The 14,128-nt window shown below is 51.6% G+C and overlaps 4 protein-coding genes across 4 annotated transcripts; 1 reads left to right on the top strand and 3 right to left on the bottom strand.

The window, feature by feature from the left end:
• Positions 1 to 1,061: 1,061 nt before the first annotated feature.
• Positions 1,062 to 3,833, bottom strand: J4E90_001614 (uncharacterized protein; the record flags this gene model as incomplete). Its single annotated transcript, XM_051431200.1, has 5 exons — positions 1,062 to 1,070; positions 1,125 to 1,193; positions 1,380 to 1,683; positions 2,517 to 2,676; positions 2,729 to 3,833. 5 exons carry the CDS (start codon positions 3,831 to 3,833, stop codon positions 1,062 to 1,064), a joined length of 1,647 nt encoding a protein of 548 aa, XP_051294334.1.
• Positions 3,834 to 8,831: 4,998 nt separating this feature from the next.
• On the top strand, positions 8,832 to 10,163 carry J4E90_001613 (uncharacterized protein; the record flags this gene model as incomplete). The annotated part of the gene is made up of 3 exons (XM_051431199.1): positions 8,832 to 9,150; positions 9,198 to 9,436; positions 9,492 to 10,163. The coding sequence occupies 3 exons, from the start codon at positions 8,832 to 8,834 to the stop codon at positions 10,161 to 10,163; spliced, it is 1,230 nt and encodes a 409-aa protein (XP_051294333.1).
• Positions 10,164 to 10,529: 366 nt separating this feature from the next.
• On the bottom strand, positions 10,530 to 11,289 carry J4E90_001612 (uncharacterized protein; the record flags this gene model as incomplete). Its single annotated transcript, XM_051431198.1, has 2 exons — positions 10,530 to 11,204; positions 11,281 to 11,289. 2 exons carry the CDS (start codon positions 11,287 to 11,289, stop codon positions 10,530 to 10,532), a joined length of 684 nt encoding a protein of 227 aa, XP_051294332.1.
• Positions 11,290 to 11,889: 600 nt separating this feature from the next.
• Positions 11,890 to 13,516, bottom strand: J4E90_001611 (uncharacterized protein; the record flags this gene model as incomplete). The annotated part of the gene is made up of 2 exons (XM_051431197.1): positions 11,890 to 13,416; positions 13,466 to 13,516. The coding sequence occupies 2 exons, from the start codon at positions 13,514 to 13,516 to the stop codon at positions 11,890 to 11,892; spliced, it is 1,578 nt and encodes a 525-aa protein (XP_051294331.1).
• Positions 13,517 to 14,128: the final 612 nt, after the last annotated feature.

The raw sequence follows: 14,128 nt of genomic DNA, 5'->3' as shown, positions 1-14,128 counted from the left end.
GCACCAGAGAAGGCTTTATATGGTGAAAGGTTTGATGACTCTACTCCGCGTGAGCATCATAGCAAACCCAGGCATGACTCCGATGAGGAAGATCGTGGAGCCAGGAATGACCGATCATTGATCCTGAGCGCACGCAGGAGCGCATTGTATACTTACTGACACTCTTCGTGCTACAACACAGGAGTCAATATGACTCTGACGGAAGTGATTATCCGTGATAACCAATAGTCGGCTCGTACCGTTGAGACCCAACTTGACACAAAGAAATCCGGAGCTTTGACACAGATCAAAAAGTGCCCGTCCGCGCCGCACTAAACTTGAATCCCACCCCAAGGTGTAGACTCATCGATAAGTGACTGCAATCTGACTGTGTATGCTGCAATACACATGACTAAGAACAGATCAGCTCCTGTGCAAGTTGGGTGTGTGCACGTTCACCGTAGTACGAGATACTCAGCAATGTAAAGCGCAGTCAACCTGGATGCTCTTGCTAATCTAATGGACGTGCGACATGCTGGTGGGGTATCATAATCGTTTCGTTCCTTTCACGTCACTCCATATCTCTTTCCCGATATTCTTCCAATTCCCGACCTCTTCATCACTTCTCTTTCTCCTAGTGAGGCCTGATCGCCTGACTTCTACGAGCCATACCACGCCCCAGTAAGCGACCGACAACGACACTAGTACATATGCCAGCCATACGATCAGAAGAACGGATGTACCTTGACTCAGCTTCCCCCCAGCAACGTCGATGATGTCACCAGCCACCGAGAAGACCCCAGAGATCAACACCGTGAGCAACACGGCGGCGACAAAAGCGAATGCGCTCGCAAGGAATGGCCAGAAGATGTTGAAGTAGGCGAGAAGTTTCGAATGCGGAAAGATAATGGCTGGAATGGCGGAGACGGCGGAGAACCCAGCACCGACGAGCGAGACGAGTAAGGAAGCGAAGACGGTGTATCGCACGCCGGCCAATACGGTAGCCATCGTCCTGAGGAGTGTTGAGACTAGGATGATTGGGGAGAGTGGGTCTTGAGACCCGTCAGTTGGCGTTGTCAGTGTTAATAGCCCTACAGAAGTATGGTCAGTCAAGCCTCAAACGCCTTTGGAATTATGGTACTCACTGTCACTGGTTTCGCTATAGCTTTCGCATCGTTCCACGACGATAGTATCGGAAGCATCATCTTGAGCATCTAAAATAGAGCCCGAACAAACTGTCCTGAGGTAGAGATAGTAGATGTCTGCTAGTGCCTCGCCGTCCACGCCTTCCGATCGTTGCGATGTTGCATCGGACTGTGAGCTCTCTCGGGCGATCATACTTGTATTCAGCTGCGGTTCGTCAACATCTGTCTTCTTTTCACCGAGGTCGGTATACGTACTGCCACGATGTACTGTCCACCAAACATATGTTCATCGCTCCCCGCCAGTACCAGTACCAGCGTGAAGACGAAGCTTGCGACCGCGAATGCGATTGAAAGAATCGCAGAGAACCGGTACTTCATCAACACCCTCTTCGGTGTCTTGGGCGGCGCCGGCAAGGCCTTGTCGGTAGACTTCCGCAAGTCTCCAAGGTCAGGCTCAATGGCGATCTCTTTCCCCGTGTAGAAGGTCTCCTCTATGTGATCCATCTTGCTCATCGACACTCCGTGTGGTTGAAAGGCGCTAGCGGCGAGACTGACAGTGCTGACGGATGTCAGTACATAAGGACGGGTGTATGATGTCCATAGCAGAAGACATATGCACTGTCGCAGAGATGATAAGTAAGGCGCTTCAACATGCGTGCAGCATGACGCAACTGTTCCTGGTTATCGGGAATCTTCAATCTCGATGTATGGGAAGCATGGATGTACGTGGTAGCTTGTCGCATGATTATAGTGTTGCATGATAGACTTGCTATATACCGTCGCGGATACGGCACATGCAGCCTTGCGCGGGGATAGACCGGTGGTTTCAAACAGCCTATTAGTCGCCAGATCGCGATGGATGTGCGCATTCGGCGATCAGCGTTCCTGTTTCGGCGTCGCAGGACGTGGCCAAAGCGTGGCATTGAGCAACAACCAGCTTCAGATGGATGGGGTCTGAGATGTTTCGTCGACATCCAAACAACTTGCGCATGGCCGGGCCCACGCACTGGGACTACGTGTCGTGCCGAACTGAGAGCGGTCGTGAAGTTCGCGAATGCGAGGTGGTAGCTCCCGCAGAAACGGGGAGCGCTTCACTAGTGCGACTGAAACGCCGAACTTTAGGAGCGACGATCGTGGCCTCTCCACATAATGCTTGAGCGATACCACGTCGCTCAAGTACATTTGCCAAAGCCTTTTGGCTGTCGGAGAGTGACTGAGAGTTGGTAAGATACTCGAACGCGCAGTTTTTCTACTGCTAGAAGAACGATCCTGGGGGATATTGTCCAAGAGGATGTGGCTGGAGGTTGGGAAACGCATCGCCCTAATCATAGGTTAGTCCAACAGCACCTGATGAGCCGAGCTAAACGTGCCCAATCGAGAGGTAAGGTATACTGGTCCAGATCCATTGGCATGAAGCCAAAATCGAACGGGTGACCAAAAGCACTATTACCCATGTCAAATGCATCCGAGTCGGGAACAGCGAATCCAAGATTGTTGGTGTCGAAAATCTGGGATGGGGAAGTCAAATCAGGTTGGGCACCTATGTGAGCCGCTATCGATGACGTTAGTAGATGTAAGCGGGTAGTGAATAAGATGCGGCTCACCGTGCGCCGAATCGGTAGCCTGTACCCCACTGCCGTGAACTTTAGAGAGAACAAGCTTCACGGCTGTAGCAACCTTCCGTGCCTCCTGCGATCTCTTGCTAGCCCTGATCCAGATGTGATAAGCGGAGCGCAACGACGCGACGATTTCCTCTTGCGTCGGGGACGCTTTGTCCAGTTGCACCCCGCTTTCCATAAGCTCAGAACCCAGTGGGATGGGAGCAATGAGTTCCTCATCAAGCTCGACTACCAAGACGGTAGTCGCGAGTAAGAAGTCTTGCGCAATAATGGAAGACATGTACCAGCTCAAGGTAGAGAGACGCCACCCTGGTGAAGTTAGTCGACCTCCTGGTTGGACCTCAGCGTCAAGCTTGCTCTGGAGGCGAAGCATCTCTATAGCAGCGTTCAAGCAGACCCTGCGGGAGTATGTATATCTGCTATCGGTTCGGCCGAGTACGAAGTAGGGTCGATGCAACATAAGCTCGGCCTTCAAGAAGGCTACGTTCAAATACGTGTAGCGCATGAAGTCTGGTGATAAATCGGTACTAAGATCGTCGAAGGTGTTCGATGCTGGCGATTGTGGTATCTTTTCGAAGACATCTCTTAGTGTGGCGTCCATCTCCGTGATCTCTCCGTACGGTGGCAGCGAGGTAGCATTGACGAGATCTACAATCCTGGCCTGCACACTTCGCAACCTCGTGAGAACGATGGAGTAGAGCAGTTGCGTCAACTCAGTTTCGGGCCTTGAGGGTGGTAGTTCTAGCATGTCTTCGTGAAGGTCGTCTTCACCCAAGTTGCGGGGCTCTTGAGTATCGTACATTTGCGGCATGATCGTCCGTGGCAGTCCGGCTTGAGAAGAGGTGGTAAAATCTAGCGACATGACTACGAGCCATTTACGACGCCTCAGCTCACCTTCGTGAGGCGAGATGTTCGGAAATCTCGACGGGTCCCTGTGGTATCCCATTCGGAAACAAAGACGTACAAGCATGCCAACAAGCATGTAGATGCTGAACTGGCTGTCGGTTGAGCGTAGAAATTCGGTACCAAAATACAACAAGAACGCTTCGATCGTGTATGGCGGTGTTTTGGTGTAGTTTGCAAGAATCATACCTAGATATTGGCGTACGGACTCAGCAGTTGCACCACATGTAGTTTGTACCCAGTTTCTGCTTACATTGCGCAGCCTTCTCGCGATAGAAGTTGATCCGCGCCAGATCAGGCGCCAGTTCAGTATCGCCAAGCTGATGAGCGTTCACCGCGGCTTGAAAACGAAAGCCAAGTGCCAGTGCAGCATAGAGGACACCCAACCACATAGTTGAAGTTTCCGATGGTTGTGTCCACAGCTCATTATACTGTATGATCATTAGCTACTAGAGGTGGAAATGATCACTTGACCTCACCTGTTTGAGAAAGGTTGGCTTGTGGATGAGGGCTGGAGACATCAGTGGACGCTCTTCAACCGAGGTAGTGAGCATACTTGGATGGGATTCCATTGATATGAAGAATGTATCAATGAGACGATCCGCTTCTGGCCGCGGAGGAAGAGCAGTGAGGAGCTCTTCTCTAGTCGCATGGGCATTACGTCCAAACAGCAGCTCTGGACCGGGTACTTCATTCACCACTTCATCATCCGGATCGGGCGATACGGGCACCTGGTCGAGATGTTCGCGCAGCTCTGATATCTGGGCTGGAATTAGAGAGGTAAGAGTCTCTGTGAGAGGTTTCACGTACGCTATCAAGTATGCTTGTCCAATGTCCACTGTTCGTATAGCTTGTTGCATCGCAGCTGAGATTTACGCGATCCGGCGTGCTAGGCAAGTCACCATTGTTTCCTCCGTTATGATGTTGCCGCGCTTGTGATGGGCTGGATGGTGCGGGATTAGCTGTATTAACAGGATTTCCACCGATGAGGTTGGTGACGAGCTTTTCGAGTTGGTCAATCCTGTCATGGACGCTGTTCGGGATTTTGGGTTCCTTTTGCACTGGTGGGTTGCGAACATAGACGCACGACAGCGAGAGTCCGCGATCGACACATGTTTTGCATGGCTGTTGTCGATCACATTTCAACCTTCAGACAATTAGCATGCAATTCTTCCGGTCAGGTAAGCTGATTCTTTACTTGCGTCGTCGACAAAGGGTGCAACTCAAGATGGGCTTGTCTCTTCGTCGACTTGGAGGTACCACTCTCGGCGTCTGACCATCCGCGCTCATTTCGAGTGGTAGTATCACAGTGGGTCAAAACAAGGCGTAAGGGCACAACTCGCGTTGTTACGAAGATGCCTTCGGGGCAGCCATCATCCCCGATGCCGAGGCTAACCGCTTCGGCCGAACACCCCCCGCATTCCATCTCAGCTTACGTCACTGTCAGCAATCATAATGTTCCTAGTTCGCGACTGCACCGGTGGAGATTATCCTAAAGACCGTTGCATTCTAATCATCCATCTAAATCGCTGGCACACATGCTAAAGTCGCCATCCATCCAGTTCCTGCTCCGCCTGGACATTGCCTGTATTCCACACGGGCACAGTTCCGATCACGCGATCTCCAACTCATCGGCAGTTCTCAGGATACCCTCCAGTCATGCCTCAAATATGACCTCAGGTGCTGTCTTTGCATGAACAAGGCGCAATGCGCGCACAAGAGAAGCCCTAGTATCGAGACTGAGGGCTGACGATTGCAGCCTCGAAGCTTTGACGTGAACCGTTTTCAGAGCCGGGAGCGCCTTCGCGTTAGCCCTCCCTTGACGCTCAACCCTATCCTGGAGTACTGTCGCCGGGTACCGCCAGTGTAAATTTTGGAATTCTACCGACAACATAGAAATTTGAATCGAGGTGATCCGCGCATACCGCTCAGCTCCAATGGCGACGATAGCGGCCTCGTAGCTTCAAGGCATGACCAGTTCCATTTCGAACGTCGCTGTAGAAATGAAGAGTGAGTTGGCTTCATGGCGGAGCTGCTGACAGCTGCAAATGAGACCGACAGGGTTGGGCTTTGTTCGCCTTTCCGCGGATGATACGTATCATAGAATCTGCAAACGTGAATAGATAGATGAGGTTGCGAAGTTCTGCAGGAAGTCGTAGAAGAGACGATGCAAGTTAGTTGACTCGCGCACTATTTCAGTCAGCGATTACATATGTATGTACCCGTGTCTTGAACAGTAGTGTACGCGTTAGCCTTCAAGGTAGAGATGTGAGCTCACATCTGGTCGCCTGTTGTAGTCGTCAAACCGGTTGACGCGGGGTTGAGCGCCATGATGCAGTGGTCACTGTAGTAAAGAGTAGCTGTTATGATCGCGAAGTGGGCGCCAGACTATAAAAAATCGAAAACGGAGGGAGATGTTGCCCTGCAGTTTTCATGGTCTGCCCAAACAGGCTAGGTGCTTCGTAGGTAGGCAATGACGTCATTGGCTGCTACGTCTAGAGAATGCAGCTTCTACCATCTCACAACTCAGCAGACATGTGCAGCGCGGAAGCTTTAGCATTGCCAGAACAAACTTCTCGGCGACTAGTCAGGCTGTCTACATGTCAACGAGAACAAAGATGTCGCCAGTCTTCGCTACACGCCTGATGCGTCGCCCGCAACCCCACACGCGCCCTTCCGCCACCGAAAGCATCATTGATAGTTTGTCCGGCCTACGAGTTCGACATCCGACTCCGAGAAATGCTCGCGCTTGACTTGGATATCGACAGCCTTCGAGATACCACCCAGAGACAGTTGATGACCTGATCTTCGTATACGATAGCGATCGTCACTAGAGACGTAGCTGCTCTTCCCGGAGCCTGAGGATATGCTGCATATCCTTGAAATTGTATGCTGGTATATCGCATGCATGGCAGGCATGCATGCGACTACGATAAAGAGGTTGGCTTCGGTCACACACCAGTAAACACCGGATACGTTGTCGTCTATGATTGCGCCGTCAGTCATTGTGCAGCCAACAGGAGGAGCAGTACTCACAAGTCGGATTTGAGCTCTGATCGAATCGGACGAGAGCCCATAAGCGAAGGCAACTGACGATGAAGATGATGAAGCCCACAGCGAACATAGAGATAATCTGGACCTTCTTCTTCCAGGACATCTGTAGTCTCGCTAACATGGGCAATGGTAGCGATAGGATTGCCACGTCGAGCATGATTTCAATGGCGCCGCGAATGAATCCAAATAGCCGAACATCGACGGTGCATAGGCCACTTGTTTCGCCTTTCCACCCGTCCCAGAAGAATGAGATAGGTTGGCATTGAAACATCATGGCTCCTGTATTGCTGATACCGAAGCCGGTAACAATCCCCATCAGGATATACGTGGTTGTCCGTAGTTTTGGCGAGGTTGCGATCCGCAGGTAAAAGGCCAGGATGGACAGTTGACAGAAGGCTTCTGCGATTTGGTACATGAAATAGGTAACGTACAACCACTGCAGCAGAATTTAGCTTCAGAACGGGCGCTCAAGGCGAGGCTTACCTTGAAGCTATTTGTTATCGCCGCTGGCGATATCCCCCACATGTCTCTTCCGAATCCGAGACGACCCGCTAGGAGACCCATCAGTTGACCGTTGCATCTCTAAATGGAATGTTGGGAGTGATTTACCGACGATGACAGGGACGTTCTGAAACAACGAGGCCAACTACCTTCCGTCAGCTCTAGCACCCCGCACGCTCAACGTTCATGACTTACTCCAGATAGCCCGATGAGCAGGTCGTCTAGGCCAAGCTTGGCTTTGGCTGAAAAGAACCGGTCTGTCAGTCGCAAGACAACCATTAGTACAGCAAGAGCGCCAATAGAGGCCGTTACAGCGATCATTGTCTCGCTCTCATCCCTGATCGGTATGCCACAAGCTGCGTAGGTTTGGTTAGTCGCACTAAGTGATGCGGGCACAGTGCAATTGGCAGCATTGCAATTCGCAGATTTTGTCCGGAAGGCCGTGTCGGCACACAGACAACCGAAGTCATCTGGTTTGCAACTGCTCGAGGGTACAAGAGCTTGGAAGCACTTTACCTGCGGTTCTCAGTTCAATGCCACGAAAGCTCAATCATCAACTAACTGCACAGGTCGGTAGTTTTCGCAGGAAATTGTCTTGCGCGAGTAAAGGCAGCACAAAGATGGCGAGTGCTGCAAAGCACCGGAAGATCTTCATCGCGACGATGGTCGAGTGAAAAGATGTGTAGCGGCGCAATATCTGCTACGAAGGAAGTATTTGGGGTATATGTCCAACATGACGCATGATCTATAGCTCAGGTCAGCGACGATCCGTTAAGGGGATTACCTTCTTGAGCGTTTGACAGCTCGCAGGATCCGAAGGAATATGGGCGTGGTTTCAGTCGCCCCGTCAAACTACCATGCCTTGGAAAGATACGCGCGCAATGGGAGACGATCACTGGTAGGCTCCAGGGCTTGCCCTTTTCTGGCAGGTCGGTGCCGCAACCAACAAAATCGACGTTCATAACTTGACGGATTTACCCTTTCGACACGGCCCAAATCCCACGGGAATTACTGCGCTTTATCTCACTGGCGGAGAAGTTCCCGAGCACTTTGTATCTGCACCAATGCGGCGCAGTCGTTCTAAGCGAACCGTTATCACGCAGCAAGATCCTAATACGGCGAAGGATCTGGCTTGGCAGGACAGGTATCTCGATTATGTTACAATCCCGGCAATTGCTTTTCCTCATCACTTTCATCACCATGGCTATCGTGCTATCAGCCACGATTGGCATTGCGTTCGCTACATTTGCCATAATTTACGCAATCCGTTGGCATCTAGGGAGAAAGAATGCTCTACCTCTTCCCCCGGGCCCAAAAGGCCTCCCACTTCTTGGAAATGTCAACGATATGCCCAAATCTGGCACGCTTGAGTGTCACCATTGGCTGCAGCACAAGGAATTTTACGGCCCCATCAGTTCCGTCACAGTGCTAGGGCAGACCTTCATCATCATTAACGACCCTGAGATCGCGTTTGAGCTGTTGCGCGATCGCTCGGCGATTCATTCTTCGAGACCTAGCCAAACCTTTAGCGGTGATATGTACGTCAATGGCTCGCAATAGCTACGTGGTGTTGTATGATCGGCCACTTGTTGACCACGCGAACAGGGTAGGATGGCGGCATGCCACTGCGATGGCTCCGTACTCCACAGAATGGAAAATCCAGCGAAAGAATATCACCAAGATAGCGAGCACGAACATCTCCGTATCTGTATTCGATAAGGTGCAAGAGACGGAAGCTGCGCACTTCTTGCTCGACCTTCTGGACTCACCCGACAAGCTGTTTGATCATATACGAAAAGAGGCTGGCAGTGTGATTCTCAAGATCACCTACGGCTACACCACCGTATCCAGCGGCAACGATCCGTTCGTTGATCTGGCAGCCAAAACCATGCAACAGTTCGCAGATGCTACAGTTCCTGGGAAATGGTCGGTAGATATCTTTCCATTCTGTGAGTATCGCTTCTTAATGATTCACGCAGCTTCTGATATCGGCTAGTGCGGTACTTGCCAGCATGGCTGCCAGGTACGGGGTTCAAAGACACGGCGAGACGAATGGAAGCGCAGCTCCGCCAATGCACTAACCAGCCGTATGAGTTCGTGAAGAAGCAGATGAGAGAGAAGAGGCATTCGCCGTCTTTCTTGTCGCAATGCATTGAAGGACTCGGTTCAGACGCTGAGATTGAGTTTGTTCATAAGTGGGCTGCATTGGCGCTATACCTCGGCGGTGCTGATACGGTAAGCTTTTATGCAGATATCGGCGCCTCTATTACTTTACTGACTCAACCAATAGACTGTGTCGTCCATAATGACCTTCTTCCTTGCCATGACCGTATTCCCGGAAGTCCAAAAGAAGGCCCAAGAAGAGCTAGATCGCGTCATCGGCGTAAGCCGGTTACCCGTTAGTAAAGATCACGAGAGCCTTCCGTATATCGAGGCAATTATGAAGGAGACACATCGCTGGCACCTCGTTTTACCAATGTGCCTTCCGCATTGCAGCACCGAAGAAGATACGTGTCGCGGGTATCGCATTCCAAAAGGCTCCATCCTTCTACCCAACAACTGGCATTTTACGCACGACCCCGAAGTCTACCCCGACCCAATGGTGTTCAGACCAGAGCGCTTCCTCGAAACACCCACTCATAAGAGTGAGCCCGACCCTAGAAACTTCATCTTCGGGTACGGTCGCCGCATCTGCCCGGGCCGATACGTGGCGGATAACGCGCTCTTCATTACCATCGCCCAGACTCTCGCGGTGTTTGACATCACCAAGTTCGTTGATGGAGATGGTCGCGTTGTGGAGCCGGAGGTGAAGTTTGAGCCTGGAGCGATCAGTCACCCTGTGCCATACCGTTGTTCGATCAAACCGCGATCGGAGGATCATGAGCGGTTGATCAAGGATTCAGAGCAATTGTTCCCTTGGGAGGAAAGTGACGCCAAAGAGCTGGAAAATATAAGCTGGTAAAGTAAGGGCAAACGCCCGCCCAAGCACATGCGTGTTGCGTAAGGCTTCGTTGCTACCTGCGCGTTGTGAGTGCAGGGGTATGTGTAACGTCTGTTCCATAACATTAGGTACTATGGAAGAATTGAAGACTTGTGGTGGGTGCGAGACAAGATGCAAGCCATCCGGGACTTTTGTATTTTGGTACGCACTGCCTACCTGCGCCTCGCCCCTCTTAGTCACCGTCTTCGTATAATGTTGGAATTTTCTTTAATGTACAAAGGTCGACAAATGCCTGTGTTTAAAACACAGTGCTGACAACAAACTATGATGTAAGTCGAGTAAAGTCTCAGCTCATGAAACACACACGTCCCGCCATCGTTGCTTCAACTATTCCTTCTTCGGTAGCGGATTGACAAACTTGTCCTCGTGAAGCTCTTCGTCTTTAGGCGCCACACCACGTTCTTGTAGCTGTTTGAGCGCCTCAGGGGCTACCTTCCCAATTTGGTGGCTCCTGTATTGATTGGTCTCAGAACGCATCAGCCACGTCAAACGACCCTCGATTTGCGTATCGTGGATGTTCTCGATCGCTTTATCTGCGCCCTCTTTGGTTGCAAAATCAATGAAGCAAAGAATGCGCGGTTCTTTTTTCTTGTCGCCATAGAATGGCGCGAAGTCACTGAAGCGTTCGATGGTACCATGTTTGGCAAACTGCTCTTCAAGGATCCGCAGTGCGTTCTGTTTTTGTCTGGCAATGCTGGCATTGGACGTCCAACCGGGTGTCTGAACTCTAACCATCAAGCGACGACCTTCGAGCAATGGGCGTACAGCTTCGAGTGCAGCGGCGGGGCCCTCGTCAAAGAAGTAGCGAGTAGCGTACTTATGGTCTTGCTTCTCCTGCACAGGGCCCCAAACGAAGTCTTCTTTGAGAGGCCTGACGATAAGCTTCTTGCGCTGTATCTCTGTGTCATTAAGCTCTGCAATGACCTTGGCGGCCTCTGCTTCGCTTCCAAGTTCCGCGAAACACCTGGTGTCGTTCTGGAAACTGTAGCGATCAAGACGCATCTGCAACCTCTTGCTGGGTGATCATTAGCTCGAAACCCTGTTTGCGAAATCTTCAAAGAAATGCTATAAGACGTACACGGTGCATCCTTTTGATCGTAGTAGATCCTCGACCTCTCCTCTTGTCAGTCGTTTTGGTATACCCAATAAAGCAACCCCTGATGATGCGCTTGATGTCGGAGCGCGCGCATCAGTGAGTGCAATCTCTGGTCCTCTCGACGGTGTTTCGATGATATTTTCCCGTCTCAGCTGGCTGGCAGCGAACTCTCGCTTCGTAATTGATGTTCTGATCAACGGAACAGCTGACTGAGCAACGCGTACGGAAGGTGTTGTCCGAGCAAAGAGACAGCGCCCACGAGAGAGTATCCTGGGTACAGCCATAGTCAATTGTGTTAGTCCGAAAGTGATGGTATGTGCATCCGCAATCGATGATGGCGAATGATCGCGTCTACTCGAAAAGACGCCAGCCATTATCGCGCTAAACAGAGAAAGTTCCTTGGCTTGCCAAGACCTGGCTTATCGATAACACTGTAACGAAAGCAGCGAACCCGCGACCGCCGCGCCGGTCAGTCCTTTGCAGCTCGACCAAGCTTTCGCCCACTTGATATACTGGCACAGCAGAAAAAGATCTTATCACACGTCTCCGAGATTTGTAACAAGACAGTTCATTAATCAAGCTACTTAGGGATCATCTAGCCCTAAACTGTAAGACTGGCCCGTCTTTCTTGCTCGCAAAGACGTCCTGGATCTGATATTCAGACGCCCTTGTCCTACCGACTTCCAAGTCTTTGCTTCCAGCACCCAACGTCGTGCCCGGCGCCAGTCTCAGATCATACAGATAAAGTACCCTGGCAATCGTTACCGACAGCTCAACATACGCGAGACCCTTGCCAATGCATCCACGAGGACCGATGCTGAAGGGGTTGTACGCCGACTGCGCTGCCTGGAGACTGCTATGAAGCGGGTTCGCGGATGGATCAGATAGCCATCGCTCAGGAATGTAGTCGAACGGTTGAGGGAAGTAGTCGGCGTTGTGGTGAATGGCGTAGATTGGGACGCCGACGTCGCATCCGGCAGGAATGTGGCGACCATCGATATCCAGACCACCGGCAAGGACTTCCCGGGGAAGAGCACCGGCGACTGGGGGTGTCATGCGCATGGTCTCGTCAATGCAAGCGCGTAGGAATGAGCAGCCGCTGAGCTTGGGTCCGGTTACGATTTCCTCAACATCATTGAATGTTTCGCGGATCTCTTTGCAGACTTTCTGCATCGCTGCGGGGTTGTGTGCGAGATAGAAGAAGGCGCCAGCCATAGCCGTGGAAGTTGTATCGGAACCAGCGATGATCAGCAAGTTTGATTCGCCCCAAAGCTCGTCCATGCTGAAGCCCTTGCCGGTTTCTGGGTCCTTCGCGTTGAGCAGGTAGTAGAAGAAATCTTTACGATCAACGTCGACGCCCAACTTCGTTCGCTCCATAGCCTGGCCCTTGCTGTACTGCATGTACTGCGCCCGCTGGCCTGCAATCTTGCGGAAGAAGAGCTTGTCCAGGTGCCAGTTGTGGATGGTAAGGTGCGTTCCGCAGATGAGATGTCGGTGTGCCGCGTTGCCAACCAGCTGAGTTGCGAAACGATTGGTAGGGCTTTCCAACATGCCAAAAGCCTTGCCGAATACTAAATCACCCATGATGTCGAATACGAGCCACTCGCACCAATGCGCAGCGTTCCAAGCGTCGTTCCAGCCACCATCTTTCTCATCGGCGAGGCTCTTCTCGGCAGACCAGTTGTTGCTCTTGCGTCCAAGCAATTCGCAGCCAACACGTACATTTGCCAGGATGTACTTCTCGAGACTCTTGATGGCCGAGTCGCTGAAAGCGTGGCTCATCACACGTCTCTTGCGTGCATGCTGCATCTTGTCGATAGAACTATGCACGCTGACCGCTTTGGGTGTGCTGGGGAACGCTTCGTAGAACGACGCCTTCTTGACGTTTGATCGGAATCCATAGATGGTCTTTAGACCAGTGGCGGTGTTGACAGAAAGTAGATTCGGTCCAAGACGGACGTACGGTCCATATTGCTCGTGCGCGCGGTGGAAAGCGAGATGCCGAGAGCCCTTGTAGGCGTAGTACGCCAGATAGATATCTGTGATCTTTGCCAGGAAAGGGCCTGGGTATGATGCAAGAGGATGGAAAGTCAGGCGGTAAACGATCACTCCGAAGATCTGAGCATGGTGTTAGCTTTTAATTGCATGAGAACGGGAAGCAACGTACGTAGAGAACCAGCGCTCCGAAGATGGAGGCCAGTAGGAATAGAATTGCCATATTTGTGACAGCTCAAGGCGAGTTGAATGTGTGTTGTGTTATTGATATCGAACAAAGACCATTGCCACAAACACGCGTGCAGTTGTACAATTCGTGTGCACGAAGGAGAGTACCAAAATCGTTTCACCAACGAGATCCTGTGCAGATAAAGGTACATAAGTACTCATTCACCCTCCACCACCATCCGCAGCTCCCGCAATACCCTCCCTGATCCCAGCTCCATCGCGATGACAAAGAAAAACAGCGTTGTGGAGTAGTCTCGTGCCCTTCTCATCGCAGAATCGGCGAGCGGGTGTCTTGGGTATACGTAGCGGCGTGTCACGGCTAATGTCGGATATCGATGCAGAACGCCGTGTCGCAATCACGTGCAGCGGATATCACAGCAAGCGAGGACACTAGTGCGGATACCCGTGTCATCCCACCTTTTTCGGGGTTGGAAGGGCGCGGATATCGTGCGCGTAAGCCTGGCAACAATCACGATTGCAGTGGGCAGTGGGTAGGAACGATTTTGCGTCATGCATACCTAGGTAGTCAACGACGCACACCTGGGCATGCACAGACGCTAGTTCAAATCATCTTGCACTCGCAGCCACACCATAACTTTACTGCAGC

Source organism: Alternaria incomplexa, assembly GCF_024043165.1.
Source record: "Alternaria incomplexa strain BMP 0042 chromosome Unknown scaffold_2, whole genome shotgun sequence".
In the NCBI taxonomy this organism is placed as follows: Eukaryota; Fungi; Ascomycota; class Dothideomycetes; order Pleosporales; family Pleosporaceae; genus Alternaria; species Alternaria incomplexa.
Note: the sequence above shows the minus strand (reverse complement) of the source record. Positions and strands in the feature narration are given on the sequence as shown.